At 39.0% G+C, this 26,390-nt stretch overlaps 1 protein-coding gene across 1 annotated transcript in view; it reads right to left on the reverse strand.

Annotated features, from left to right (window-relative positions):
* Positions 1-594: 594 nt before the first annotated feature.
* The window catches only part of LOC138445347 (mitochondrial adenyl nucleotide antiporter SLC25A24), a 59,070-nt gene continuing 33,274 nt past the window's right edge, over positions 595-26,390 (reverse strand). Inside the window, exons 7-10 of the mRNA XM_069599271.1 lie at positions 21,829-21,936; positions 20,214-20,381; positions 4,283-4,433; positions 595-2,822 (exon numbers count right to left, since the gene is read on the reverse strand). Of these exons, the coding sequence (XP_069455372.1) occupies positions 2,638-2,822; positions 4,283-4,433; positions 20,214-20,381; positions 21,829-21,936 (612 nt within the window). The 3' untranslated portion in view covers positions 595-2,637. The remainder of the gene's footprint in view (positions 2,823-4,282; positions 4,434-20,213; positions 20,382-21,828; positions 21,937-26,390) is intronic.

The following is a 26,390-nucleotide window of genomic DNA, read 5'->3' on the forward strand; positions in this document are numbered from 1 at the left end:
CAATGCAGGGGACCTGGGTTCGATCCCTGGGTTGGGAAGATCCCCTGGAGAAGGGGATGGCTACCCACTCCAGTATTCTTGCCTGGAGAACTCCATGGACAGAGGAGCCTGGTTGGGTACATTCCATGGGGTTGCAAAGAGTTGGACACAACCGAGCGACTAACACACACACAAACATACCTAGTTTTGTTTCCCACAACTTCAAGACAAACTGATACTCCACCAAATGTACCAAGAAGACTGTGACTTCAGATTCTCCTTGGCATTGTGAGCCTCAGGTAGGTAAGTATTAGCTGTTTAGTTGTACCAGACTCTGTGACCCCATGGACTGCAGCCTGCCAGGCTCCTCTGTCCATGGAATTCTCCAGGCAAGAATACTGGAGTGGGTAGCCATTCCCTTTTCTAGGGAGCTTTCCAACCTAGCAATCAAACCCAGGTCTCCTGCATTGCAGGCAGATTCTTTTACCATCTGAGCCACCAGGGAAGCCTGTGACCCCCAAGGGTATCACCCTTATTGGTAAATGTGGAATTTGGACATCACAAAAAACATCATCTTATACCAAAATGTATGACAGATTTAACAATTGTTGCAGCTGTTCAGAAAAGGGCAAAATATTTGGAAAGACTATAATAAGTCTTACCCAATAATACTATAAACATTATTCAAACTGCTGCCAGTGATATAAACTATATAACAGCCATTTTTTTGGTCTCAGTTACACTATTTTTTTTTAATGAGGAAACAAGACATTTCAAAAACAAACATATATGTATTTTTAATTATAAATGTAAAGCAAATATGCAGTAATGCCAGAAATAAACTATTCTTGACTCTGGGCTCTTTTCAAAAAATACAAGATTTTTTCAAAAGATACAAGATACACAGATAAATCACATTCATACCTTACAAATGTTAAATAGAAAACAATTTAAATTCATAATGAACAATGAATTTTTTCAGTAGCCTGAAATTTTACTCATCCTATAATTTTATGAGTAAAAAAAAGAGCTAATCTAGTACCTTAATATTATCATTTATGCATTACTCAAAAGTACAAACACCCTGAAGACAGAGTTTCACACTTATTATACGTATTATAAAAACATTGAGATATTTATCAGGCATAACAAATATAATGAAAACTATATGTTAGGATACGTTTCACAAACACAAGTTCAACATTTCTCTTTGGTTTAGAAAACATGAGAGGTAGGTTCAAATAAAGTAAATGCCTACTATGTCACCAGATTTTCATTAAAATGTTGACAATTTATGACAGAAATTGCTAGAAATCAAACTTGAGTTTAAGAATTACACTGAAAAGTGATAAGAATAATTTCAACTACTAAATAGTTGTCTAAGTCCTAATCACACAAATCAGAAAAGACAGTTGATTATAAACATGGCTTCAGTAAAATAAAATCATGCTCTCGCTCCATTTTAAGTTTTCTAAATCAAAACATGTTCCTAAAACTGGGGGCGAGAGAAAATATGAATGTACTTGTTTATAAACCGGGCCTTTCATTTCATTATAGGCCCCAAATATGCAGAATTAATATATACTATTTTTAATACATACTATTCTGCTAGGTTTGCACTGCCCAAGTTGAGAATTGCAGGGTCAAATAAATGGTGAGAGGGTAAAGAGAATGCCATTCACCCATGATCAACCTATTTCATGTAATTAAGAAATTTCAGATAACCAGGAATGGCCTCCAGAAGGCTTCTTGGTGAAAACAGGAGTTTGATTCAAGTAGGAGACAAAGGACAAACAGAAGAGAGGTGCTCTTTAGAGACTGATATAAGTAAAGGAGTTTTGTTTCCTGATGCTTTTCAAAACAATGATAATAAACAATCTCTCAAATAAGTTGCCTCGTGTGGGCAATTTACCAGTGATATGCTAATAATCAGTGTGTGGTCCTGAAAACCAAACAATAGTACAAGCAAAATGGAGAAGTGGTCACTGAAATAAATATTATTTTGTCACTCCTCCTTACACAAAAATTATATGAGTGGACTAGGGTATTCACATGCCTTGAAATTCTGCCATTTAACGTTCATTCTTATTCTGCTTAAAGAAAGAATATAAATTCTATACCTATTTGGCTGCTGTAAGGTATGTTTTCATGCAATGATTCTCCATTAATGATCCTACAAGGAAATTTTAAGAAATTCAAAATATATCAGCAATTTAAGTTTCCAAGTTTTCTGATCATTTTGTTTTTAAGAAAATGATATTTAAGTATAAAGGAACTGGCATAAACTTGAGCCAACCAAAATAAAGATGAAAGATTTAAAATTCTAGCACACAAATTTAGTTCAAGCAAGTACATTTCTTCAGATTTAGGATTCTGGGCAGAGATTGTAGAAAGAACTAATAAGAAAAGATAAACTATAATTTTGTGGCCTTCTCAAGATTGTATGAGCTTATCAAAACTATGATTTTTTATATATTTCTGAATATATAAAATTGAGTCCAAATGTCTGAAATTATCATTAATATGCTCTTCCTTTTCATGAAAAAAAATAAATAAAGCTTCTTTTTGCCATAGATTTGTTTCAATTCTAGGAGAAAATGTCACTCTGGAGACAGTTGAAAGTTTCAGTAATCATGCTAAAGCAAAAAATTCAACATGTCATTTCTGAGTTATTCCTAGAGTTTGTTTCATATTTTCATAAACCACATAACTGATGCCTACAGCAGGGAGCACCTTCATAAAGTTTGGGGTGATGCCTCTGTAAAGTCCTGGTAGTCCTTCTTTAGAAATTATTCGTCGAAAGAGCCCAACCATGTTCAGCTGTGGGCTTGTTTCTATCATGGCTAGAAAATTTAAAAAAAAAGAAAAGAAATCAGGCTAATTTAATATTCACACACTTTATTATGACTATATGCAATTATGATTCAGAATGATACTCTAGAATACAATAAACAGATAAAATTTATTCCAAGGGCCCTCAAAAAGTGTGCCTTTATATATTTCTCCCTGGATAGCACCTAAGAGTGAGTGCTCTGGTAAGAATAACAATGGTACTATCACTTTGTGTTAGATGTTGGGTTAATTACTTGATATACCAATCCTCCAAGGTAAGAGTTATTATATCCATTTAGTAAGTAAGGAATCTTAGAAAGATAGAGAAACTTGTCTCAACACACTTAGCCAGCAAGTAGGAGAGCTGACAGCTGATGGTCTTTCTCCTCTGTAAATGGAATGAAAACTGTACAGTGTTGTAAGAATCAGTAACAGCTATGTAAATCAGCTGGCATTTGTCAAATTCTCAGTAAATGGAGGCTAGAATTTTTATTATTATAGGACCTAACACTTTTGAACTGTGATTCCTCCCCACTGTGACACTGTCTCCTTGGCTTTGATTACACCATGCCTTCTGGATCTCCTGTCATCTAATTGTTCTCTTTGTTCACAATTTGCTGACTAGAATCCGCCTGCTAATCCAGGAGATGCAAGAGATGCAGGTTTGATCCTGGGTTGGGAAGAATCCCCCTGGAGAAGGAAATGGCAACTCACTCCAGTATTCTCGCCTAGAGAATCCCATGGACAGAGGAGTCTGGTGTCCGTCCATGGTGTCACAAAGAATCAGATACGACCAAGCACACATGCATGAATGCATTGCATTGCTATATTAAATAGCATGAATTCTGTGCCTCTCTTTTCATCTCATCCCTGGCCTATCTCATCCACTATCATTTCTTTAAACAGTATGCCCTGAACATCCACACCTCTATCCGCAATCTCTCTTCCAAGTACCAACCACACATCCCCCAACCAAGCAGTCAATCATTAATTAACCAGCATTTCCAATGCAGATGATTTGTAAATACAATGTAAGGAGTGGACTGCATGGCACATTCCCATTCTACTTTTTGGAACTTTCTGGAGTTTGGGAGTTTTTCCCCTGAGTATTTTCAATCCACGGTAGGTTGAATCCTCAGATGCAGAGCCCACGAATGGGGACAGCCAACTGTACTCTTAAAACATGCATTCTCAACATAAGCATGAAAATCTTACTCTATTTGTGAAGAAACCACAGACACACATTCAGTATATGCATAGTGTATCTGTGCTATTAAGATTTCATGAAAAAGAACTGATTTAGAAAAGAATTTCTAAAAAGCTTCCCTAGGGAGGCAATAACGTAAAAAAACGGTTAAGAAATATTATCTTAAAACCACACTCTGCTGTCTTAGTGGAACTTGAGAGTTCCAGAAGCACGTTATTGACGCCATACTTTTAAAGCAGTGTCCTGCTTTCATTCAAAACTCACCTTGAGCCTGCATGCGTGTTCTCACCAAAGCCAAGGGGTAGCTGGCCAGCTGACCACAGGTACTGGATAAGGCACCACAACCCAGCAACACCATGACTCCAGGGTTCACAGAGTCTTTGGCAAAATTATCTAGCCAATGAGACTTTAGGAGCTGCCAGAGAAACAGAAAAGAAAAATAATAAACAGCTACTTACAACTGCTTGCACTCAACAGGGACATTCCCACAGCAGCTCTCATCCTGGCAGAATCAGCAGGCTACACTTCTGCAACGCTGGGCAACCTGTTCCCAGGAGCAGCAGCTACTGCAGAGGCAGCAGTTCTGTAGAGAGGCAAGGAAGCCACCAGGGATTCAAAACACCAACAACTTGCACTGGGTGCTCCCTTCCTTCTGAGTAAATGTGAGGATCAATCGCATACCAATGTAGGATCTAAACAATATTTCCTACAGTATCAATGAAAATAACATAATACTATGAAGTACATCTGATTTTTACTTTACATATATGTTATTTCATTCAGTTCTTCTACAAAAGCTCTACAAAAGGTGGAGCTATTCTTCTGATTTTAGAAATGAGACTCAGTGGAGTGTTTTTTAAACAAGGGTGTAGAATCAAGTGTACTGATCCCCAGGCCACACTTTTTCCCTGTTATCCTGGCTCCCTGTACTTCCATGAGCGGGCCATAATTGAGAGAAACTATATAAAATATACATGCTAAATTACTTTTTAAATAAAACCATCTTAATTTTTAAAATATATGCTAATATATGGGAGAAATCATACACTACTTAAAATATTTTAATGAAAAATTTATTTGCATACTTGGACCTCACAATTATATAAGAGACCTCACAATTATATATACAAAGAGCTTTATATATTTGGGAGCAAAAATTACATTTAAGTGTTTATTTAATATTCACTTAGTACTATAATATATGACAATAAATAGAGTCATGAAGGCTAAAGATAATCATGTCTGAACTGCAGAAATAAAAGAAGTGATTAACTAGAAACTAATCAACTGTTTACACTGTGAAGACTAGAACAGGAGGAAAACATACTCTTGGAACAATTAAAGTTCCATAAAATATATATGATCTTGCAGTCCTCTCTGTTTATTCCATAATCCATTTTCTTCTCATGCTAAGGGCCGTTATCATTACCTATCTCTCAGGTCATGCTATATTTTTAAACTTTTTTACTTATTTATTTTTATTTCTTTCTGTCTGTCTCTCCTTCTTCATTAGCTCTGTACCCCTCAAAATTTTATCTCCTTATGAAGATTCTCTGGCAACATCAGGGTCATAACAGGGTCCTGATTCAATAGGACTAGTATCTTTATAAAAAGAAAACACCAGAAAATTCACTCACTCATTCTCTCCCTCTGGGAACATGGCAAGAAGACAGCAGTCCACAAGCCAGTTAGACAGCCTCCCCACAAACCAAATCAGCCAGAACCTTGATCTTAGATTTCTAGCCTCCAGAACTGTGAAAAAGTAATTTCTGTTGTTTAACCCACCCAGTCTCTGGCATTTTTTTGTTTTGGTTTTTGGTTTTTCTGTGTGTGTGGTTTTTTTTTTTTTTTTTGGCCATCCCATACAGCTTGTGAGATCTTAGTTCCCCAATCAGGGATTGAACCTGGGGCCCTGGGCAGTGAGAGCGCAGAGTCGCAACCACTGGACCACCTCAGAATTCTTGGTATCTAGAATTTTGTTATGGCAGTCCAAACAAACTAGCACACTACCCAAAGCAATCTACATATTCAATGCAATCACTATTCAAATTTCAATCATACTGTTTGAAGAAATAAAAAAGAAAAATTCTAAAACCCAAATGGAATCTCAAGGGTCCCCAGCTAGCCAAAATAACCTTGAAAAAGAACAAAGTTGGAGGCCTCACACTTCCTGATTTCAATATATACTACAAAGCAACAGTAATCAAAATAGTGCCATGCTGGCATAAAGATGAATACATAGATCAATAGAACCCAGAAATAACTTCTCTTCTCAAATGGGAAAACTGGATATCCACAAGCAGAAAAATAAAGTTGGACCCTTCTCTTACAATATACACAAAAAACTAACTCAAAATAAATTAAAGGTCTAAACATAAGACATAATAGTATACAATTCCTAGGAGAAAACTCAGGATAATTAAAGCTTTAGGACATTGGATTTGGCAACAATTTCTTGGATATGATACTAAAAGCACAGGCAACAAAAGCAAAAATAGACAAATGGATTTCATCAACTTAAAAACTTCTGCACAGCAAAGGAAATGAGAGAGAAAAAAAGGCAACCTACGGAATGGGAGAATATATTTGCAAACCATATATCTGATAAGTAGTTAATATCCAAAATATATAAAGAACTTCTAAAACTAAACAACAACAATTTTAAAAACCTAATTAAAAACTGGGCAAAAGACTTGAATAGACATTTCTCCAAAAAAATAAATAGATGGACAACAAGCATATTAAAAGATCCTCAACATCACTCATCATCAGAGAAATGCAGGTCAAAAGCACAATGAGATATTGTTTCACAACTGTTGGGACGGATACTATCAAAAAAACCAGAAACTAACAAATATTAGTGAGGATGTAGAAAAGTATACTGTTAATGGGAATGAAAAAGGGTACAGTGTCCACAGGACTGGAAAAGGTCAGTTTTCATTCCAATACCAAAGAATGGCAATGCCAAAGAATGTTCAAACTACTGCACAATTGCACTCATCTCACATGCTAGCAAAGTAATGCTCAAAATTCTCCAAGCTAGTCTTCAACAGTACATGAACCAAGAAAATCCCAATGTACAAGCTGGATTTAGAAAAGGCAGAGGAACCAGAGATCAAATTGCCAACATCCATTGGATCATCAAAAAAGCAAGATAATTCCAGAAAAACATCCATTTCTGCTTCATTGACTATGGTAATGCCTTTGACTGTGTGAATCACAACAAACTGTGGAAAATTCTTCAAGAGATGGGAATATCAGACTACCTTAACTGCTTCCTGAGAAATCTATATGCAGGTCAAGAAGCAACAGTTAGAACTGGACATGGAACAATGGACTGGTTCCAAATTGGGAAAGGAGTACACCAAGGCTGTATATTGTCAACCTGCTTATTTAACTTATATGCAGAGTGCATCATGTGACCTGCTGGGTTGGATGAAGCACAAGCTGGAATCAAGATTGCTCGGAGGAGTAGCAATAACCTCAGATATGCAGATGACACCACCCTTATGGCTGAAAGCGAAGAGGAACTAAAGAGCCTCTCGATGAAGGTGAAAGAGGAGAGTGAAAAAGCTGACTTAAAACTCAACATTCTAAAAACTAAGATCATGGTATCTGGTCCCATCACTTCATGGCAAATAGATGGGGAAACAGTGGAAGAGGTGACAGACTTTATTTTCTTGGGCTCCAAAAGTCACTGAAGATGGTGAGTGTAGCCATGAAATTAAAAGATGCTTGCTCCTTGGAAGAAAAGCTTTGACCAACCTAGACAGCATATTGAAAAGGAGAGATATTACTTTGCTGACAAAGGTCCATCTAGTCAAAGCTATGGTTTTTCCAGTAGTCATGTATGGATGTGAGAGTTGGACCACTAAGAAAGCTGAGCGTGAAAGAATTGGTGCTTTTGAATTGTGGTATTTTGAACTCTTGAGAATCCCTTGGAGTGCAAGGAGATCCAACCAGTCAATTTAAGGAAATCAGTCCTAAATATTCATTGGAAGGACTGATGCTGAAGCTGAAACTCCAATACTTTGGCCACCTGATGCAAATAACTGACTCATTGGAAAAGACTCGTATTCTGGGAAAGATTGAAGGCAGGAGAAGGGGATAACAAAGGATGAGATTGTTGGATGGCATCACCGACTCTATGGAAATGAGTTTGGGCAAGCTCCAGGAGTTGCTGATGGACAGGGAAGCCTGGTGTGCTGCAGTTCATGGGGTCCCAAAGAGTCAGACAAGACTGAGTGACTGAACTGACAAAAAGCTTAACATGGAATTACTACATGACCCAGCAATTCTACTGGTAGGTATACACCCAAACGAACTGAAATCGGGGACTTGAAGAAATATTTGTATCCCTTTTTCTCAAAAGGGGAAATTATCCTTGAAATTAATTCAACCCCTCAACAATGAGTGGCATTCCAAGTTCCTCAGCCTTGTCAGCAGTTTTTGCCCTTAAGACAAGCTCAGAAGGTAACAAAAACTTGAAACTCAAAGAAATCCCTGAGAAACTTGGCAAAATCCACAACCCACATTGGGCAGATTCATCTGAGTCCCCCAATTCAAATTCAAATAGACCATGGTAAGCCTGTTCCTAACATCAAACAATGTCCTTTAAGTCCTGAGGCCTTAGCAAGAATTCAACCAATCATACATGAATATAAGACATAAGACCTCATAGTTCCCTGCGCTAGCCTCTGTAATATACCCATTCTCCCTATTAAGAAATCCCACAAAGAATGGAGATTTGCCCAAGATTTGAGAGCTATTCATAACACTGTCATTAATTGCTATCCAGTTGCCCTTGACTTTCATGCTCTTTTAATGGCAATTCCTACAGAGAGTAGTTTTTCATCATAATTGATCTCTGTAGCACCTTTTTCAGCATCTCTGTGGATTGTGAAAGTCAAATGTTATGTGCTTTCATGTGGGAAGGACAATACACCTGGACATGTCAGAAGTCTGGACTGAAAGCTCTACTTTTTACAGATACTAAAAGCAGATTTAGCATCTGTCATTTTCCATAAGTGCCCACTCTTTGCAATATGTTGATGACCTTCTCTTCTTATCTTCCAAGGAAGCAAGTGAGCAAGTCAGCATCATCTCCTCAAGCTGGTTAGCAACTGAAGGTCATGAAGGTCTCCAAAGAGAAATTACAACTTGTTCAAACACAGGTCAAATACCTAGGACACCCAACCTCAGATTAAGGACTCCTTTTAGACCCTACTAGGATTTAAAGTGTGTTAAATTTCCCACAGCCACAGACCAAAAGACAACTTTAAAACATCTGGAGCGGGCGGTCCTAAGATGGCAGAGGAATAGGATAGGGAGACCACTCTCCTCCACAAATTCATCGAAAGATCATTTGAACACTGAGCAAATTCCACAAAAAAACTTCTGAATGCTGGCGGAGGACACTAGACATCCAGAAAGGCAGCCCATTCTCTTCAAAGGATGGTAGGACAAAATATAAAAGATAAAGTGAAAGTGACATCGCTCAATCATGTCTGACTCTTTGGGACCCCATGGACACAAGGCTCCTCCATCCATGGGATTTTCTAGGCAAGAGTACTGGAGTGGGTTGCCATTTCCTTCTCCAGGGAATCTTCCTGACCCAGGGATTGAACCCAGGTTTCCTGCACTGGAGACAGATGCTTTACTGTCTGAGCCACCAGGGAAGTCCATAAAAGATAAGAAGAGAGACAAAAGAGTTAGGGACAGAGACCTGACCTGGGGAGGGAGTTGTGAAGGAGGAGAAGTTTCCAAACACCAGGAAACCCTCTCACTGGTGGGTCTGTGGGGAATTTTGGAATCTCAGAGGGCAACATAAATGGGAAGAAAAAAAAAAAAGCCACAGGTTACGTACCTAACCACAACTCCCAGCAGAGAAGTAGCTCAGACGCTCACAATCACCAGCAGCAAATGGGGGCTGAACAGGGAGGCGCAGGCTGCACTGCTTAGGGTAAGGACCAGGCCTGAATGCCCTGAGGACAATCTGAGGGAGCTAATGTGAGATAGCAACCCAAACTGTGGGATAGCCAGAAAGAGAGAGAAAAGAGAGAAAGAGAGAATTTTCCCATGAAAAGCTCTAACCTAAGGCACTGCCGGACTGGCTCACAGAACAAAGAACTGAGTGAATATCAGAGGACAGCTAGCCAGGTGTGGACCAGCCCATCCCGTGCTGGAGGCAGAGAGGCAGGCAGGTGACACCCAGAGCCAGAAGGCGAGGGGCAATCTCAGTCCCAGGGACAGCATCCTCTATCAAACTGCGATCAGGCTCCCAGTTGCTAACCAAGTCTTCCTGGGATCCTGGATGGTTGATATCTGCCAGGAGGGCCACAGCCAGAGATCAGCTCCCCAGAGGAGACACACAGCACACCTGAGATGATGCCCCCACTGCACACCCAAGAAACCACGCGGCTGGGACTGGGGAGGTGATAAGATGCACCCCCCACCTGGGGAGAGTGTGCTCGCCAAGCACCTGGTCACCTGAGCTGGTTGCACCTGGGAAGGGCACAAAACTCAGGCCCAACCAAGTCTGTGCCTTTGTGGAGTACCCAAGAACCTGAACCTGAGCGGCTTAGACCTGGGAAGTGCACGCAACCCAGGGCCTGCTTTAGATAGTTCCCCTGCAGAGCAACCTGGAACCTGAGCAGTGTAGACTGGGAAAGCACGCACACCATGAGCAGGGGCCAACCCAGTGTGACCCAGACACTGAGAGCACTCCTCACACATGCCAGTGATATTTGTTTGCAGTATTTCTCCCTCCCAACAGCACAACTGAACAAGTGAGACTAAATAAGTGACCACCTTCGCCACCTTGTGTCAGGGTGAAAATCAGACACTGTAGGAAGCCAAAATAAACAAAGAGGGAACCGCTTTGGAAGTGACAGGTGCAACAGATTAAAACTCTGTAGTTAGCACCGACTACATTGGAAAGGGCCTATAGACCTGGAGAAGAAATATAACCTGGAACAAGGAACTATCTGAAACTGAACTGACCCCACACTGCCCTCAACAGCTCCAGAGAAATTCCTAGATATATTTTATTATTATCATTAAAAATTTTAATTTTTAAGATCATTATTACTCCTTTAATTTTCACTTTTATAACCTACTATTACCTTGCAAAAAAAGACCCTATTTTAAAGCAAATTTCATTTTTAATAATTTTTGTGATTTTGCTGTTTTTTTAATATTGTATTTTTGGGAGTCTAACCTCTACTCTAGATTTTTAATCATTGCTTTTTGGTATTGGTTATCAATTTTGTACCTTTAAGAATCCAGTCTTCAGTACCCATTTTTACTTAGGAGTGTGATTACTGGCTTAATTGTCCTCTCCCCCTTTTGACTCTGTTTTCTCCCCCAGGTCATCTCTATCTCCTCCCTCCCCCTTCTCTTCTCTACCCAACTCTATGAATCTCTTTGGGTATTCTGGGCTGTGGAGAACACTTAGAAAACTGGTTATGGGCTAGATCTGTCTCTCTCCTTTTGATTCCCCCTGTTCTCCTCCTGGCCACCTCTATCTCCTTCCTCCTTCTCTTCTCTACGTAACTCTGTGAACCTCTCTGAGTGTTCCAGACTGTGGAGAACACATAGGGAATTGATTAATGACTAGCTTGCTGTCTCCCCTTTTGATTCCCCCTCTTCTCCTTCAGATCACCTCTATCTCCCTTCTTCCTCTTCTCTTCTCCATGTAACTCTGTGAACCTTTCTGGGTGTACCTCACTGTGGAGAATTTTTTCTCAATTAACCTAGATGTTTTATCATCAGTGCATTATGGATAGAGAAGTCTTGAGGCTACTGTAAGAATAAGATTGAAAACCAGAGGCTGGAGGCTTAAATCCAAAGCTTTAGAATACCAGAAAACTCCTGATTCCAGGGAACATTAATTGACAAGAGCTCATCCAAAAGCCTCCATACCTACACTGAAACCAAGCTCCACCCAAGAGCCAACAAGTTTCAGAGCAAGACATACCAAGCTAATTCTGCAATAATGCAGGAACATAACCCTAAGCATTAAAATACAGGGGGCCAAAAGTCACACCGAACCCACAGACACCTCAAAACTCACTACTGGACACTTCATTGCACTCCAGAGAAAAGCGATCCAGCTCCACCCACCAGAACACTGACTCAAGCTTCCCTAACCAGGAAACCTTGACAGGCCACTCGTCCTACCCCACCCACAGGGAGGAACCTCCACAATAAAGAGGAACCACAAACTTCCAGCATTCAGATAGGCCACCCCAAACACAGCAATCTAAACAAGATGAAAAGGCAGAGAAATATTCAGCAGGTAAAAGAACAGATAAATGCCCACCAAACCAAACAAAAGAGGAGGAGATAGGGAGTTTAAATGTAAAAAAATTCAGAATAATGATAGTAAAAATGATCCAAAATCTTGAAAACAAAATGGATTTACAGATAAATAGTCTGGAGACAAGAATTGAGAAGATGCAAGAAATGTTCAAAAAGGACCTAGAAGTAATAAAAAAAGAGTCAATGAATAATGCAATAAATGAGATCAAAAACACTCTGGAGGGGACCAACAGTAGAATAACAGAGGTAGAAGATAGGATAAGTGAGGTGGAAGATAGAATGGTGGAAATAAATGAAGCAGAGAGGAAAAAAGAATTAAAAGAAATGAGGACAACCTCAGAGACCTCTGGGACAATGTTAAATGCCTCAACATGTGAATAACAGGAGTCCCAGAAGATAAAAAGAAAGGCCATGAGAAAATACTTGAGGAGATAATAGTTGAAAACTTCCCTAAAATGGGGGAGGAAATAGCCACCCAAGTCCAAGAAACCCAGAGAGTCCCAAATAGGATAAACTCTAGGCAAAACACCCCAAGACATGTATTAATCAAATTAACAAAGATCAAACACAAAGAACAAATATTAAAAGCAGCAAGGGAAAAACAGCAAATAACACACAAGAGGATTCCCATAAGGATAACAGCTGATCTTTCAATAGAAATTCTTCAGGCCAGAAGGAAATGGCATGACATATTTAAAGTGATGAAAGAGAAAAACCTACAACCCAGATTACTGTACCCAGCAAGGATCTCATTCAAATATGAAGGAGAAATCAAAAGCTTTACAGACAAGCAAAAGCTGAGAGAATTCAGCACAACTAAGCCAGCTCTTCAACAAACGGTAAAGGATCTTCTCTAGACAGGAAACACAGAAAAGGTGTATAAAATCGAACCCCAAATAACAAAGTAAATGGCAATGGGATCACAGTTATCAATAATTACCTTAAATGTAAATGGGTTGAATGCTCCAACCAAAAGAAAAAGACTGGCTGAATGGATACAAAAACAAGACGCCTATATATGCTGTCTACAAGAGACCCACCTCAAACGTAGGGACACATACAGACTGAAAGTGAAGGGCTGGAAAAACATATTTCATGAAAATGGAGACCAAAAGAAAGCAGGATTAGCAATACTCAGATAAAATAAACTTTGAAATAAAGGCTGTGACAGGAGACAAAGAAAGATCAATCCAAGAAAAGGATACAACAATTATAAATATGTAAGCACCCAACATAGAAGCACTGCAATATGTAAGGCAATGCTAACAAGCATGAAAGGGGAAATTAACAATAACACAATAATAGTGGGAGACTTTAACACCCCACTCACACCTATGGATACATCAACTAAACAGAAAATTAACAAGGAAACACAAACTTTACATGATACAATGAACCAGTTAGACCTAATTGATATCTATAGGCCATTTCACCCTAAAACAATGAATTTGACGTTTTTCTCAAGTGCATACAGAACCTTCTCCAGGGTAGATCACATCCTGGGCCATAAATCTAGCCTTGGTAAATTCAAAAAAACTGAAATAATTCCAAGCATTTTTTCTGATCACAATGCTGTAAGATTAGATGTCAACTACAAGAAAAAAATTATTAAAAATACAAACATATGGAGGCTAAACAACACCCTTCTGAAAAACCAACAAATCACAGAAGAAATCAAAATATGCATAGAAATGAATGACAATGAAAACACAACAACCCAAAACCTATAGGATTTAGTAAAAGCAGTGCTAAGGGGAAGGTTTATAGCAATACAAGCTTACCTTAAGAAACAAGAGAAAAACCAAATAAATAGCCTAACTCTACACTAAAGCAACTATGAAATGAAGAACCCCAGGGTTAACAGAAGGAAAGAAATCATAAAAATTAGAGCAGAAATAAATGAAAAAGAAACAAAGGAGACCATAGCAAAAATCAACAAAGTTAAAAGCTGGTTCTTTGAGAAGATAAATAAAAGAGACAAACCATTAGCCAGACTCATCAAGAAACAAAGGGAGAAGAATCAAATCAACAAAATTAGAAATGAAAACACAGAAATCACAACAGACAACACAGAAATACAAAGGATCATAAAAGACTACTATCAGCAACTATATGTCAATAAAATGGACAACTTGGAAGAAATGGACAAATTCTTAGAAAAGTATAACTTTCCAAAACTGAACCAGGAAGAAATAGAAAATTTTAACAGACCCATCACAAGCATGGAAATTGAAACTAATCAGAAATCTTCCAGCAAACAAAGCTCAGGACCAGATGGCTTCATAGCTGAATTCTACCAAAAATTTAGAGAAGAGCTAACACCTATCCTACTCAAACTCTTCCAGAAAATTGCAGAGAAAGGTAAACTCCCAAACTCATTCTATGAGGCCACCATCACCCTAATACCAAAACCTTACAAAGATGCCACATAAAAAGAAAACTACGGGCCAATATCACTGGTGAACACAGATGCAGAAATCCTTAACAAAATTCTAGCAAACAAAATCCAACAACATATTAAAAAGATCATACATCATGACCAAGTGAGCTTTATCCCAGGGATGCAAGGATTCTTTAACATCCACAAATCAATCAACGTAATACACCACATTAACAAACTGAAAGATAAAAACCATGTGAGTATCTCAATAGATGCAGAGAAAGCCTTTGACAAAATTCAACATCCATTTATGATAAAAACCCTCCAGAAAGCAGGCATAGAAGGAACATACCTCAACATAATAAAAGCCATATATGATAAACCCACAGCAAACATTATCCTCAATGGTAAAAAATTGAAAGCATTTCCCCTAAAATCAGGAACAAGACAAGGGTGCCCACTCTCACCACTACTATTCAACATAGTTTTGGAAGTTTTTGCCACAGCAATCAGAGAAGAAAAAGAAATAAAAGGAATCCAGACTGGAAAAGAAGCAAAACTCTCACTGTTTGCAGATGACATGATCCTCCACATGGCAAACCCTGAAGACTCCACCAGAAAATTACTAGAGCTCATCAGTGAATATAGCAAAGTTGCAGGGTATAAAAGTAACACACAGAAATCCCTTGTATTCCTATACACTAACAATGAAAAAACAGAAAGAAAAATTAAGGAAACAATTCCATTCACCATTGCAACGAAAAGAATAAAATACCCAGGAATAAATCTACCTAAAGAAACAAAAGATCTATATATAGAAAACTATAAAACACTGATGAAAGAAATCAAAGAGGACAGAAATAGATGGAGAAATATACCATGTTCATGGATTGGAAGAATCAATATAGTGAAAATGAATATACTACCCAAAGAAATTTATAGATTCAATGCAGTCCCTATCAAGCTATCAATGGTATTTTTCACAGAACTAGAACAAATAATTTCACATTTTTATGGAAATACAAAAATCCTCGAAAAGCCAAATCAATCTTGAGAAAGAATGGAACTGGAAGAATCAACCTGCCTGACTTCAGACTATACTACAAAGCTACAGTCATCAAAACAGTATGGTACTGGCACAAAGACAGAAATATAGAACAATGGAACAAAAAATAGAAAGCCCAGAGATAAATCCACACACCTATGGACATCTTATCTTAACAAGTGGTGCTGGGAAAACTGGTCAACCACTTGTAAAAGAATGAAACTAGAACACTTTCTAACACCATACACAAAAATGAACTCAAAATGGATTAAAGATCTAAATGTAAGACCAGAAACTATAAAACTCTTAGAGGAAAACATAGGGAAAACACTCTCTGATATAAATCACAGCAGGATCCTCTATGACCACCTCCCAGAGTAAGGGCAGTAAAAGCAAAAATAAACAAATGGGACCTAATTAAACTTAAAAGCTTTTTCACAACGAAGGAAGCTATAAGCAAGGTGAAAAGATAGCCTTCAGAACGGAGAAAATAATAGCAAACAAGCAACTGACAACAAATTAATCTCAAAAATATACAAGCAACTCCTACGCTCACTTCCAGAAAGATAAACGACCCAATCAAAAAATGGGCCAAGGAACTAAACAGACATTTCTCCAAAGAAGACATACAGATGGCTAACAAGCACATGAAAAGACGTTTGACATCACTCATTATCAGAGAAATGCAAATCAAAACCACAATGAGGTAACATCTCATGCCAGTCAGAATGGCTGCTCTCAAAAAGTCTACAAACAATAAATGCTGGAGAAGGTGCAGAGAAAAAGGAACCCTTTTACACTGTTGGTGAGAATGCAAACTAGTACAGCCACTATGGAGAACAGTGTGGAAATTCCTTAAAAAACTGGAAATAGAACTGCCATATGACCCAGCAATCCTACTGCTGGGCATACACACTCAGGAAACCATAATTGAAAGAGACACGTGTACCCCAATGTTCATCACAGCACTATTTACAATAGCCAGGACACAGAAGCAACCTAGAAGTCCATCAGCAGACAAATGGATAAGAAAGCTGTGGTACATATCGCAATGGAATATTACTCAGACGTTAAAAAGAATGCATTTGAATCAGTTCTGATGAAGTGGGTGAAACTGGAGACTATTATACAGAGTGAAGTAAGTCAGAAAGAAAAACACCAGTACAGTACACTAACACATATATATGGAAGTTAGAAAGATGGTAACAATAACCCTATATGTGAGACAGCAAAAGAGACACAGATGTAAAGAACAGTCTTTTGGACTCTGTGGGAGAGGGTGACGGTGAGATGATTTGAAAGAATAGCGTTGAAACATGTATATTATCATATGTGAAACAGACTGCCAGTCCAGGCTTGATGCATGAAACAGGGTGCTTGGGGCTGGTGCACTGGGATGACCCTGAGGGATGGGATGGGGAGGGAGGTGTGAGGGGGTTCAGGATGGGGGACACATGTACACCCATGGCTGATTCATGTCAATGTATGGCCAAATGCACCACAATATTGTAAAGTAACTAGCCTTCAATCAAAATAAATTAATTAATTTAAAAAATAAAGTCCACCAGCCTAAAATAAATAAATAAAACATCTTGAGCTGACCGAACACTTTTAGTTGCCCAGCCTCTTTATTCATTGCTCAAAGCTCAAAGACAAGATCCTTTAGAGTAGGAAGAAGACATCTTTATGGCTCCAGAACCTGAGAAGTGGAGTTTGTTGTCTCCTGCTTTAGGACATTCTAATTATCAGCTTCCCCTTTTCTACCTCATGTTCAAGAGCAGAGAAATGCATTAGGATTGCTTACCCAAAGGCACAGAAATCAACACCAATCCCTTGGCTATGACACTCAACATTTGGACCTGTGGCCAGAGGTCTGCCTCCATGCATAACAGCTATTTCAGAAGCAGCAGCCCTTACAACATAACTGAGAAAATGGTTACAGTCTCTCCACTTATCATCTATGTTCCCCCATGCAACAGGAGGCTTGCTCAATTCTCATCACACTCAATACCTTTCTGCAAGCCGTCTTACCCCATATGAAATATCATTACTAACTTGTGACATAACCCTTTCCTGCTACAACAAGCTCAACCTTGCAACTCTTCTCCCTTTACATAGTGGCAAAACTACTCATTACTGTCTGATCCTAACTGGTCAGTTATCAACCCTTAGCAGTGACTTACAACTTCCTTATGAGTCACCAAATCTGCCCAAGAGTCATTTGCTGAATATCTCCCTGTTGCTCAAATGTGGTCTAACTCTATGACACTGACTCTCTGAAATAAGCATTGGAGATTAAAAATTCTCCACAACAAGGAACATGATTTTATGGCACAGGTCCATCCCAGAGATATGGGACAAAGTAAACCTCTTAACTGTTTGGCAATGCTTTTAGAGAATGATCTTGATCCAAAGGGCGATATGTGAAATAAAATGGAGTCATTTATGCCAAGGGCTTTTAAAATGAAGCCAAAAGGCCATTCAAGAGTTAGACCTTATGTACATCTCACCAGGTGGAACCATGAACTTAAGAACTGGGCCACACCACAGATAGTCCAAGGACTCTGCAAGAACACTGACAACTTGTCACAGTAACGAATTCTTATCTCCCTCCAGTGATAGCCTTAGCCATCAATCATGTTTAGCCAACTAAATTCTGCCTTCAGCTCCCTCTAAAATTCTTTGTAATGAAAACCTCCCTTCTTTGCCATTAAAAACCCCTTTTACTCCCTAGCAGGCAATGTTGATATTGCTACCCAAATCTGGGTGCACTGAATTGCAATTCTTTGATCCCAAATAAATGATTTGTGTTTGATTATTTCCTGCTAGGTTTCTTCAGGCTGGCAAGTACAAAGAATAAATCTGTGCTACTCACACATCAGTCTCTTGGCTTTATCAAAATGAAATTTTTACAAACCAAAGAAAATATGCCATTTTTGCTTATTATCTCTCTCTTTAAAAGCCCTAGTATCATCTTCCAAGCTGAACAACTACATCTGTAATAATTTTTTTAAAGTATAACTAATTTACAATGTTGTGTTAGCTTCAGGTATACAGCAAAGTGATTCAGTTATACAGTCTTTTTTTTTTTTCAGATTCTTTTCCATTATAGGTTATTACAAGACATCGAATATAGTTTCCTGTGTTATACAGTAGCTCAGTGGTAAAGAATTCACCTGCCAATGCAGGAGGCACAGGTTTGATCCCTGGATTGGGAAGATCCCCTGGAGAAGGAAGTGGCAACCCATTCCAGTGTTCTTGCCTGGGAAATCCCATGGGTAGAGGAGCCTGGCAGGCTAAAGTCCACTGGGTCGCAAACAGTCAGACACTACTTAGCAACCAAACAAAACAAGGTCCATCCATCTTGCTGCAAATGACATTATTTCATTTTTTATGGCTGAGTTTCCACTGTGTATAAATACATATTCTTTATCCATTCATCTATTGATGGACCCTAGGTAGCTTCCATGTCTTGGCTAAATAGTGCTGATATGAACACTGAGGTGCATGTATCTTTTCAAATTAAAGTTTTCTCTGGATACACACCCAGGAATGGAACTGCAGAAGCATATGGTAGCTGTATTTTTAGTTTTTTTTTAAGGAACTTTCATACTGTTTTCCATAATGGTTGTACCAACTAACATTCCTACCAACAATGTACAAGGATTCCCTTTTTTCCACACTGTGTCCAGCATTTGTTATTTTTAGACTTCTTAATGATGGCCAACTGACTGCTGTGAGGTGATGCTTCTCTGTAGCTTTGATCAGCACTTTCCCGATAATTAGTTATATTGAGCATATTTTCATGTGCCTGTTGGCCATCTATATGTCTTCTTGGGAGAATCATTTGTTTAGGCCTTTTGCTGATTTTGTGATCGGGTTGTTTCTTGATATTAAGCTGTTTGTGAATTTTGGAAATTAACCCCTCACTGGTAGCACTGTTTGCAAATATTCTATCCTAGTCTACATGTAGTCTTTTCATGTTGTTTATGGCTTCCCTTGTTGTGCAAAAGCTTTTTAAGTTTAATTAGGCTCATTTGTTTTTGTTTTTATTTCCTTTACTCTAGGAGATGGGTCCAAAAAAATATTTCTGTGATTTATGTTGAAGATTTCTTCTGCCTATGTTTTCCTCTAGGAGTTTTATGGTATCCAGCCTTAGCACTTTAATCTATTTTTATTTTATTTTTGTATATGGTATTAGAGAATTAAACAACTGTATCTGAATATGAGTCTATTATCTTCATTAATAAAAATAATTAACAGGGAAATCTAACACAAAAGATCACAGGCATATGGGGTCTCAGAAAGATCAAAGAATACACCCTTGAATTTACTTTCGTTTACAAACTGTTTCCTGACAGACATGTACTTCTCTATATAAAGTCAAATTCTAACAATGAGAACTACTTAACTATATTGTTGGATTCAAAAGATTGCTACAAACTCACCTCATATACAGCAAGATCTATACCTGCATAAGGTATGATGCCTAATAAATTGGGAACATAACCTTTGTAAAAAGCTCCCATGCCTTCATATTTCAAAATCTTCTTGGCACAATCAAACATTCCAGAGTATTGTCCAGTTTTGCCTACAGCCAGCCTGGTTTTCAGAACCTGGTTATGAAAGAATATAACAAATACTATTATTAACACTAATGCTATCATCATAGAATTTGAAAGAAGTAATTTTACAGAGAACAAATACCTAGCATATATTGTCACTCAAATGACTGTCCAATTTGTTGATGTGTAAGAAACTCTTACACAGTATCTCTCTGGAGGGTCTAAGATCAGAGTCAAGAAGATGCTTTAGTTGTAAAAAGAATCTGAATTAGGGCAGTGGCAGAGGAAACAGAAGGTAATCTATTGATACCTTAACAAAACTGTGACAAATTAGATATGGAGGGTGGGGGAAGGATGACTCAAGAGTTTCTAGCATGGAACTCAGGATGTGGCCAGCAGGATAGAGGGAAGGTGATGCTATTAACTGAGGTGGAGGATGTAAGAGGAAGCTTAGATATTAATTAGGATATCTTTTGAGGGGTGTGTGGAGTAATATGAACAATAATATTAAGATGCTTGAAAGGAAAGCTATATTAACATACATACCATAAAGATGAAAATTAAAAGTATTTCTTAGGTCTTTTCAGTTATTAAAAAACCCTTTGTCATATCAATAAAGATATCTACATCTATAATATTATTTTTACCCTAAAGGAGGAGTTGGTGAACTTTTTCTATAAAGTGAATATTTTAGTTTCTGCAGGACTAAAATACCAGGTCTCTTTTGCAAATTCTTTGGTTTTGTATTGTGTTGTTTTGTTTTTTAAACCACCTCTGAAAGGTAAAAATGCAAAAACCAAAAAAAAAAAAGGCTGTACAAAATAGTTCACAGATCCATGGTTTGCTAATCTATGCCCTAATGGAAGGATGTCCAGTTAGGATTACCATCACCTAATCTAATTCTAAGGTTCCATTATAAAATTTATGGTATAGAAACTCTTTAGAGAGAATTGGGTGTTCTAATTCTTATTAACACTATTGCAACCAGCCTTGAAGATAAAGCCCAACTCTCCCAGCCTCCTAGTATTTATACCATGTGTATCCCCTTCCACAGTCTATCAGGGGCAGTCTGTGCAACCTACAAGTAGAGCAGATGTGACCAAAGAGTGCAATTTCCATCTTGGGTGTTCTCTTGAATAACTAATTTGGAAAAAAAATACAGCTACCATTTTATGAGGATACACAAGCATCCTATGGAGAGGCCCATGCAATAAGGAAGAGATATCTTCAACCAATAGCTATGGAGCCCTGGCAATACACACAGGAATAAACTTAAGAGGAAGTCCATCCCCCATTGATACCTGCAGGGACTGCAGCCTTGGCTGACACCCTGGCTGCAGGTTGTGAGAAATCCTGAACCAGAGGCCAGATTACTGACCCACAGAAACTGTGAGATGATAAATATGTTTTAAACTATTAATTTTGGGATAACCTATTATGCAGCAATAGATAAAAATACAAACACCACTAATACAATAGACTTCATAATAGTACTTACCTCCATAGGATAAATAAAAGTCTGTGCAGTTGCTCCAGCCATGGAACCAGATACAAATCTCTCAAAGGTTCCTATTTTCTGTCCATCCTCAGTAAGCAACTTCTTGTACTGTATGAATGAAGTTTTAAATGTGCACATTAATATTGCTATAGAATGAACTGTGTTCTTTCCCCATTTCTCCCTCCCACCTGCCCCCCCGCCCCGATTCATATTTTGAAACTGCATTAACCTCCAATGCATGGTATCTGGAGATGGGGCCTTTGGGAGAAATTATGGACTGATCATGAGATTGGGCCCTCATGACAGGGTTAGTGTTCTTACAAGAGACATCAGAGTTCTCTTTACCTTTCTCCCACATACATGTTCAATCTCATCCTCCTTCCCTCCCCTTCACTTTTCTCTGCCTCTTCCTTTCTCTCTATCTCCCCCCTCACCCAACATGCATGCACCAAGGAAAGGCCATGTGAACAGTTAGTGAAAGGGTGGCCATCTGCAAGCCAAAATGACAGCCCTCACCAGAAACCAAAGCACCTTGATGACAGATTCCCCAGCTCTAGAACCATGAGAAATAAACTTCCATACTTTAAACCACCCAGCGTATGGTGCTCTGTTACGGCAGCCCAAGCTAAGACAATACCAAAATACAAATCAGCTCCTAGAAATCAATTAATTGACAATGTGATGTTTCTCAAAATGCACACACTGCATTAACAGTATCTAACAGAAAAGCAAGGCTTGAATGCTAATAGACTCATTTACTGGAGAGTGATTTTCAAGTTGGAATTCCACAAAACACAGATGGTCCACAGAGGTGACCCTGTAGCTCCTTTGCTGAAACAGAATCACAGCATTCTTTTCCAGATGCACAGGTTAATAAAGTGCTCACAGCTTTTAGACACTGTCCCCATGGTTTTCACCAGTACAAATAAATCAGAATCAAACACATAATAAAACAACTTAGAAAAACAGTTTTTGTAGATAATACATATGATTACACTAACAAAACAACCCCAGACCCCTTGGCCCACCAGTACTAAAGCAAGTGACAAGGCTGATCTGGCCACGGCTGGAAGTCTGGCACAAGTGCAGCCAAAGTACCGATGGGGCAGGATGTTAATATCATGGGCTCCAAAGGCAGGCAGACCTGAAATGGAACCCCAGAACTATATGGCTCTGAGTAAGTTCACAAACATACCCAAACTGCAGGTGCCTCATCTGTGACAACAAGACCTATACCAAACGGGCTTGATGAAAGAGTTATTAGGTAATACACATAACACAGTTAGCACAGTGCTGGGCAAATGTTCAATAAACATTGTTGTTGTTGTTATTATTATCATTATCATCTGTATACAGCTTGGCGAGAAAACCTCTGCCCAAATTAGACTGTGGTTAGAAGCCAAGCAAATCAGATTCTTTCTCCTAGAATTGTGACATGGGTCTGTAAGTGTAATTAGGCACTGATATCAGAGGGAGAAATGGACAAAGTGACAAAGCAGCAGACACATGGAGAAGGGACAGGTCAGCGAGGTTCCACTTCTGCACTCCCTAAGGCTCCTCCCCTTAATGCCCCAGGCATCCCCGCAGCGACCCCTACCCCCACCCCCACCTGGCTTTCCTGAGCCAGCCAGAGTTCAAGTCCTTAAAATCAGAATAACTTAGTGCAAAATTACAGGAATACTTTGTCCTAGTAAAGTTGTGCTTCTCTGCTCATGATGAAAATTGAATACAATTTCAAAAAGTTCCCCAAATGGCAGATATCTGTCTCCCCCAAAAGTCAATGTTTCTATGGGCTCTATTTCTTGAACTACATCATAATGTTAATAACCAAAACTCCTCTTCTGCATAGGCCCTATTAATTTTCCTGTATGTTAGATCATCACAATCATTAAAAATACAATTTATCGAAAGCCATCCTGCATGTGAATAGGAACCTTGAAGACATATCTTTTACATACTGTACCCCAACCCAAAGCACCCATCAAAAGTACTCAGTAAATACTTAGTGACTGGTAGAAAATAAACATTTTAAGAGTATGGGTTTGGGACTTTTGCACCCCAAAACATACCATGCACAAAGGGAAGAGTTGAGGACAGAGATACAGGGTTAGGCAAAGTGACAAGGGCTTAACCCTGTGTCACCCAAGCTTAGTTTCTACCCCAGGGATGTGGTGTCAGGTTAAAGAGGCTTTAAGAGGCTTGCTCAAGGCCACAGAATTTGACTTTTTCAAAGGAGGCTTAGATGGGCTCTCAAAGCCATTGAAACCTTTTCAGGATTTCAATTTCTTTCCTTTCTTTCTTCCAATTTGTTTTTCTTTCCATCCACCCCATCCATGTCAACTCTCTCTCCCTTTGTCAGAATATCTATTTCAACCTTCTCCATTCCATTCTCCTCCAGCTTCCAGTACCACTTCCTCCCTTATTCTAACAAAAAAAGAAAAGTCCTTTCTTGGGAACTCAAGGAAGAACAAAGAGGCCAACAGGCAAGGATATCTTGGTATTTCTGTCCACTTCCCACAAAATCACCCACATTCACTTCTTCCTAAGCTGACATGACAACAGTTCTCCACGCAGTCAAATGGCAAATCCTGTCACAGTCTGGATGACATTTCTTCCTCTGCCCTTCCACTCCCTACCCCACACACATACTTGGCCTGAATACTTACAATACTTGTCTAACTCTCTCACTTATATTTTTTGACTTCCTTCTTTGTACTGACATGCTTCCTTCAGCCACAGGCATGCCATGAAAACAAAATATCAAAACCCAACATCCTTCCATTCTGTCACTCTCTCCCTTGTCTTTTCTCCTTCCTTTCATTGAAGGTAAATTCCTAACAAACGTGTCTACTGTCCAGTTTTCTTTGCCTCCCATTCCCTTTAGCTCATCTCAATTGGTTTCTCACCTCATTACTTCTCTGAAACATTTATACCAAGTTTTACTAGCCCTGAGGTGATAAATCCTAAAAGATAAAACTTTTTATCATATTTCCTACCCTTCATGAAAGTCTCTCCTTCCTCTGACTTCTAGGCCATCACTTTCTATGGATTCCTTTCTGTCCCCTTGGCTGCTCCGTCTCAGTCTCCTTTGCAGGTTTCTCCGTCTACTCCCTGGGCCTATCCCCAGAACTCATCACATTCTATAAGTCTGTGGAGGAGTTGGAAGGCTTTGAGCAAACACTGAAAATGTATTTGCTCCACTCATGACGAAGCTTGGAAGCTGGAACGAGCATAACAAAGGGTTATGAGCGTTCACCGAGTGCCTGAGGCTGGGAATGGACAACGAAGGGTTATACACCCGGCCTTGAGGCGTTCGAAGGCTTCCTTCTGACCACCTGTTTCTGAGAGCAAGGACTGTTGTTTCATGATAAGACTCCCTTTAGAGTTTCGCCAAAGCTATGTTATGTCTTGGGCAATGGGAACTGTATTTTATGCTTGAATGCTTTAGTGTTTATCTGGAATGGCTACATGCAAGTCTGCCTTATGCTCTATTCCCTAAGAATTATAAAACTGCACAGTTAGATAATAAACTTTATCAGTCCACTAGAGGCTGTCCCTGAGTGTCCTTTTCAGAGTGCGGTTCTCCGAGCCTTATAAACTCTTCTTGAGTGATCCATTCCAAAGCTTTCACCTCAATGACAACCTATCAGAGATTAAAGGTCCTATGGTCTACTCCTTCCACATGTTACAGAAAGAGCTCAAACCCAGCCTGTGCAAAATGCAACCTGTCATTTGATCTCAAAATTGATTCTTCTTTTTGTCTTTTCTGTGTATTTGGTTGCTCAAGTTAGAAATCAGAAATCATTCTTGATTCTTCTTTTTCACCTCCACATCCACTCAGTGAGTTCTGTTATTTCTGTTTCCCCAAATATTTTTCAGTTCACATCAGTTTTTCTCCAATCACTGCAGCCACTGCCTTATACTGACACTCATCATTTCCTACCTGAATCCCTGAATCATTTCCTTACATAGTCTTCCTGCCTCCAATGGAGCCTCACTCTCTTCCAACACCTCTCTACTTCCCAGGTTGATATTAAATACAAATATACTCATTCTACTTCCCTACATAGGACATTTCAATAATGTCCTCCCCACATTCAGGATAAAATCCAGACTCCCATCACATCTGGCTCCTGCCTATCTGTCCAGCCTGTTTTCATCATCATCTTCCTGGACATACACTCCGTGACACTTGAGCCCAGTGAAACTTTAGCTTCCTTAGTGAACGATGCTCTCCTGTGCCTACATTTCTATCCACAGGCTGCCACTTCTGTTCAAAATACCTTTCCCTTCATCTTAATGAACTTAAGACTGAGGGCAACCTTGGGCTCCAAACCCAGCTCTGGCAGTTCTTTGTTTTCATTCATTCAACAGGGATTTTCCGGAACTGGAACATACACTGAAAACAAATACTGCCTAAGGAAGCTCACAGTCCTGAATTCAATACTGAATTCTGATGAAAGCGCTCACAGAGGAAAACAAAGGGAAGGTTTCCTAGAGGAAATAACTCTCCAGTATAAGTGCTGAAGCATGTTTACCACCATAAGACCTAGAGAAAGAGG

The sequence above is a fragment of the Ovis canadensis genome, chromosome 1 (assembly GCF_042477335.2).
Source record: "Ovis canadensis isolate MfBH-ARS-UI-01 breed Bighorn chromosome 1, ARS-UI_OviCan_v2, whole genome shotgun sequence".
In the NCBI taxonomy this organism is placed as follows: Eukaryota; Metazoa; Chordata; class Mammalia; order Artiodactyla; family Bovidae; genus Ovis; species Ovis canadensis.